Below are 6,000 nucleotides of genomic sequence, written 5' to 3'. Positions count from 1 at the left end.
GACTGTGACCAGTGATAGTCATGTATATAGAGATTAGAAATGCATGTGAAAACGTCTCAATGTCAATAGGCTTGGAATGAATTTTTCTGTATGAAACTGTGTGTTTTGACAACGAAGTAGAGATCTTTTTTAAACGTTGGAACCTCATTTAATTTTATGTCTTATAGAGTTTATAATGAGTAAAAGATTATATAAGTGTAATAATTCATCTGTAAACCTAGAAATGTATAGCCAATTTTGAAAGAGATCTACCCTAGCTCAGAAAAATGTTATGAATAGGTTAATGCTGTTGTAATGAAATGCTTCCTCTAATTAAAAAAATATATATGTAAATAAAAAAAAAGAGATTAGAGTCACCCTATAATAGGGGTTCAATTGCCCTACCAGACACCACAGTCTAGCAAATCAAAAACTGAGTGCCAGTATATGGCTTACCCTTTTGGACTTGTTGGACAGGGAGGTCCCAAAGACCCTCAGACAATATTGGCTATTATTAATGCCCTTGGTTACCCACCCTAACTTGATGGATAAGACCCCATTGCTGAAGACACTACATTCTTGAGTCATAATACAAACAAGGAGCAATCAAGTTGATACTAGCCTTGAAGCTTCATCTCTATTGGCTAGCTTTCATACTATTAGAAGGTGCTGTGCTTGCTACTGTAAGAGAAAGGTAATCATCAACCTTACCCAGCTGTGAACTCTGTGAGCTACAATAACAACTGGCTTGGCAAAATATGCCCTCTGGTGCAATAATGACGTGTGTTATGGAAGTAACCAATCACTTTCTGATTGGATTTATAGTCTGATTCAGAGGATGGAGTCTCTACCTGGCCCTCTTATCAGGGTCAAGACATGTTACAGGCTGTAGGGGAGAACCTACTGTTATTCTTTTGCTAAATAGAAATACCATTAAACCAACTTCTGATGACTTATTGTTATACCCATAAATTAATGTAGCTCTCAACTCTTACCAGAGAAGCTTCTTCTGGCAGCAGGTGGCAATTAACAGAGACCCACACCTGGTCAACATGCAGAGAATAAGAGACTGGGGAGGGCTCACCCCTACATGGGACGCCTACATCACATATCACACCCTCTTCTCCCAAAGCTTAAAAACCTTTGTGAAAAAGGAAGTGGAAAGATTGTAAATGTCAGAAATAGTAAATTAATATAAGGAAGCCATATTGTGTGGATGCCACAGGACAGTTGCACATATGAACCCACAGTGCTTAGGACATATATGTATAAAATATATGCGCAATCTTGTTGGGGACCCCTGTTGTGTAAAGTAGAAGTCCCTTCATGTCCGGGTAGCCCATGAGCTCAGCTTCAAATGCAGGGACTCCTTTTTCAGCAGGGTGCTTTCCTGGCATCTTCCTGACTCGTCTTTTGAAGTAGCCGCCACAGAAACATGGCCTCCGGCTCTGGAAATGCCAGGTTTTCCTATGTGATTTTCAGGCAGTCTGGCAGCCTGGCAGGAGCCCACTTCCATATGTAAATAGGGCATCCCACAAAGTACCTATCAGCTAAAGCTTTTACCACTACCCCCACGGTATAAAGTTTCCTGGTTTTCCCTCAATAATTGGAGCTGGAGCTGGAGCTGGAGCACTGAGACTTGGAGCCAAGCAGAGTCACTGAATAAATGCTGTACCACTGAGATCAGAGCTGAGTCCTGTGTCTCACTGCCTACGATCCAGTCTCCCCGGGGGGCGGTATCCTTCCGTCATCAACTCACAGAAACCCAGCTTTAGCCGCCCCGCACCTTCCCCTGGTGACCCGGCAGCTCACGGATCCCGCATCTTGAGGAAGTGCACAGGTGAAATTAGGGCAGAACCCGGCCGGGCAAGCCCTGGCAGCAGAGACCCACAGAGACGCAGAGAAGCAGCCGAGAAGCAGAGAGCCAGCAACGCGGAGCAGACGCGCTGCGGGACCTGCCGCCTCTCCAGGTGTGCGCAGGGGACCGGCGCCACGCTAGCACCTGGCGCCCCGAGATCCCTGCACACCCCATACAATCTCACCCTGCATGGGTGTGGGAGGTGGGCAAGAAGTCCCAGCCTGAACTAAGATCTACTGCCAATCGATACCTGATGGGACAGGAAAAGTCAGTTTTCTTTAGGATTGCAAAGTCTGGTAAATTGACCAGACTCCAAGGGATAGACCCAAACCGTAGGGCATTTGGGGAATACAGATTAGACTTGATAGCCTCTTTAAGAAAGAAAAATGTTAATAAAGGACATGAAGTGGGAATAGGTAATAAGGTAAGCTAGAGATGGAGTAAGGTGTCTGAATGTGATCAAAAGATATTGTATGAAATTCTTGAAGAATCAAAAAATATTAAGACGTACTTGAGATTGATGGGGCATAATAGTGGTAATGGAAAGGAAAAAAATTTAATGAACAATCAAGAAGAAAGCCATCTAAGATATCCTAACACATTGCATTACTCAACTGGAAAGTAATACTTGGTCTGGACCATCATGGAGCTGAGAGCTTGGTCTCCATATATTAGACTTCAAAGAATACCCAGAATTTTTAAGTTGCAAACTGTCTTTCCTTAACACAGTGCCTAGTTCATGGGACAAATGCCATATTTGTGCTGTTCTGCCTAAGATACCTACAACCTTTGTATGAATGACCATCAGGAAACAACCTGGGAATTCTATCATCCTTCCTGATATGCATCTGATTATCTTGTAGGCTATTATTAAAAAATATGTTCATAGTTTGATTTTTCACTATGAAATAAAGGGCAAACAGTGAAGTAGATTTAAATTATTTCAGCAGATTCACAGCACTCACCAAAGAAACTGGACTTTGTCCTGTCATAATCATCACTAAGGGGTCTTTGTGAATGCCAGTGTACAAGTTCATCAAAGTCCTTCTGTTTAACCAGTGAAGTAACCTGAGGATCATCACTGTGGGACAAAAAGAAATATATGCCTATCTTAAAATTATACCTCCAAATATAACATTGCACCAATTTCATTTTATAATAACTTTAAAATCATGGTTCCCTCTCTTTTTCCTGTGATAGAGTATGTGTGGCAGAATTCAGAGATCATTTTATTAGACTTCAGAAACCAAAAATAAACCCAAGTTTCTTAACAGTCTCATTGACGTAAACAAACATTCATTATTTCGTTAATTTTAAAAGAACATAGTGGTCTTTGTTCTCCAATTGGAATGATACAGATGGTCAAAAGGCAATATGTTATAAACTTATATTACATATGCCCTCTTAAAGAATCTTTAGCAACTTATTCATCCCCAAGTAGTACTTATTGAAGCATATTTTTGCTTTGGCCCTACCTCTTTAGGAATGGTAAATCTTTCAAAACGTCTCCAGCAAATGCATCCACCAAATGAGATGACACAGGAATAAAACCCAAACTTGGCATCTCTTCCTGGGAGCTTTCTGTAAACAAAAAACTTATGATAAAGTTAAATGTGAAACTTTCATCCAGGAAGACTACATATCATTATTCAAAACTTTTCATTAAACTATTTTATATTCATCATAATTATGTTCCAATTCCAATCCTTCTCATAAAGCTATCTTTCATATTAAATCATTTTGGAATATAATACAATATAAATAAATAGACAATATCTAAGCAAATAGGTAGATCAATTAAATGGGTGGGTGATGGATGGATGGAGGGATATGTGACTAGATAGATACATGATGGTGGTGAAGATGATAGATTGTAGATAGATGATATACTGATAGATAAACAATAGTTAGATGATAGATACCTGTGCTGCTTACTTTCAAATGTTCAATCCTTTTATTATTCTCTACTAAAAGATAATCTAATGATAAAAATCTAGGAATTCACACACATTTTCACAAAAAAATGAAATTAAAAATAGAGAAAAACAGTCGGGTATGGTGGTGCACGGCTTTAATTCCAGCACTCAGGAGGCAGAGGCAAGTGGATCTCTGTGAGTTCGAGGCCAGCCTGGCATACATCATGAGTTCCAGGCCAGCTGGGGCTACAGGAAGCCCCTCTCTCAAAAAGACCAAAAAAATAGAGAAAAACCTAAGAGGTGCAGAGATTAATACTATTACAATAGTTCTTTTAAGTTTCCCTTTACTTTATAAACCAGAGCACACAAAGATAGATAGGTTGATAGATTGAAGTTGATAGATAGATGATAGATGATAGATGATAGATAGATAGATAGATAGATAGATAGATAGATAGATAGATAGATAGATGATGGATAGATAGAAAATAGAAAGTTAGATCGATGTCAGATGCCTACATGATACATAAATGGATGACTGTTGATATAGATGATAGAGAGATGGTAGATAGATACAAAGATATATACATAGATAGATGATTGATAGATAGATAGATAGATAGATAGATAGATAGATAGATAGATTATAGAGAGATATCCAATAGATGAATAGATGATAGATAATTGATAGATACATAGATATATAGATGGAGATGTATGGATGAATAGATGATAGATAATTGATAGATACATAGATATATAGATGAAGATGTATGTATGAATAGATGATAGATAATTGATAGATACATAGATATATAGATGAAGATGTATGGATGAATAGATGATAGATATATGCTAGATACATAGATGCATAGATAAAGATGAAAGATGATAGATGGATGGAAAAATGATGACAGATAGATGATAGATAGATAGATAGATAGAGAGATAGAGAGATAGAGAGAGATAGATAGATAGATAGATAGATAGATAGATAGATTGATTGACTGACAGATGATAAATCAGATATATCTGAAAACTAAGATGATGGACTAATGAATTTTTATTTAACATCTGATTCATAATTCTAGATAAACAACCAGAGCTTGACTTCTAATTACCTTGATGCTCTCTGTTCCTGTGTTTTCACTAATACCCTCTGTTGTAATTAGTTTAAGCATGTTCCTGCATATAGCCCTTGGAGAGCAAGCCAGAGTTAGTGAAAATAGCCCCTATCCAAGACATGATAGGAGTTGGACAATAAATACCTCAGCTCTCTTGCTTCTCACCGAAGATACTTCCAAGTTAGTGTGTACACCATCTCAAGATTCCAACAGCAATTAGCCTGGTGTTGCCCACAGGAAAAACCTGCTCATTGATGGGTCTACCTGTGCTGTTCGCTTCCTGTTCTAATCTAGCCATTCCCTGATGGAATCTTCTTAGCACCAATAAAACTTGCACTCACAGATTGTCTGGTGAAGCTCATCCTAACAGAAGACAAGAATGTGTATTTGGTGGGGGGTGGGTTGTTTGGTGTGTGTATGGTACGTGGTGTGTGTTTGGGGTGTGTGGTGTATGTGGTGTGTGTGTATATGAGTGTGTGGTATGTGTGTGGTGTGTATGGGGTGTGTGTATGGGGTGTATGTGACTGTATGTGTGGTGTGAGTGTATGATGTATGTGGAGTATATGTGTGTGCTGTGTGCTTATATGTGGTGTGAGTGTGAGTACACATGTATGCATATATCTACATGTGTCTGCATGTGTCCTAGTGTGCGTGTATGTGCATTTATGTGCATGTGTGGTATGTGTGGTGTATGAGAGTGCATGTGTGAGTATGTGATGTGTGGTGTGTGTGCATGTGTTTGGTGTGTGTATTCATGTATGTGGTGCATGTGCATGTATGTGGTGTGTGTGCATGTGTCAAATTGTGTGTGGTGTGTGCATGTCTGTGGTGTGTGTATGCATATATGTGGTGCATGTGTATGTGTGGTATATGTGCATGCATGTGCATGGTGTGTACATGTTTCTTAGCGTGTATGTGCTGTGTACCTGTGTGTACATGGCCTAAGGGCTCATTAGGCTTTCCTCTAAATCTTTTTTTTAATTCATTATATAGAAACATCAGGGATGCTAAGATGATGGCCAAATCAAATTTTGTTTTTACTATGTACATACAACTCCCCATCCTTAGTAATTTAGGAAATTCATGCAATTCTAAATATCGTCACCGTTGAGAAATCTGTTAT

The 6,000-nt window shown here is 38.9% G+C and overlaps 1 protein-coding gene across 4 annotated transcripts in view; it reads right to left on the bottom strand.

Annotated features, from left to right (window-relative positions):
- LOC103727156 (probable ATP-dependent RNA helicase DDX60) overlaps positions 1-6,000 on the bottom strand; it is a 129,472-nt gene that overhangs the window by 86,792 nt on the left and 36,680 nt on the right. For all 4 annotated transcript variants that reach the window (XM_029559554.1, XM_029559555.1, XM_029559556.1 and 1 more), the window contains 2 exons: positions 3,313-3,418; positions 2,803-2,918 (listed from right to left, as the gene is read on the bottom strand). In XM_029559554.1, coding sequence (XP_029415414.1) covers positions 2,803-2,918; positions 3,313-3,418 — 222 coding nt within the window. The remainder of the gene's footprint in view (positions 1-2,802; positions 2,919-3,312; positions 3,419-6,000) is intronic.

This window comes from Nannospalax galili, unplaced genomic scaffold, assembly GCF_000622305.1.
Source record: "Nannospalax galili isolate Female #2095 unplaced genomic scaffold, S.galili_v1.0 scaffold109, whole genome shotgun sequence".
NCBI classification, from domain to species: domain Eukaryota; kingdom Metazoa; phylum Chordata; class Mammalia; order Rodentia; family Spalacidae; genus Nannospalax; species Nannospalax galili.
Note: the sequence above shows the minus strand (reverse complement) of the source record. Positions and strands in the feature narration are given on the sequence as shown.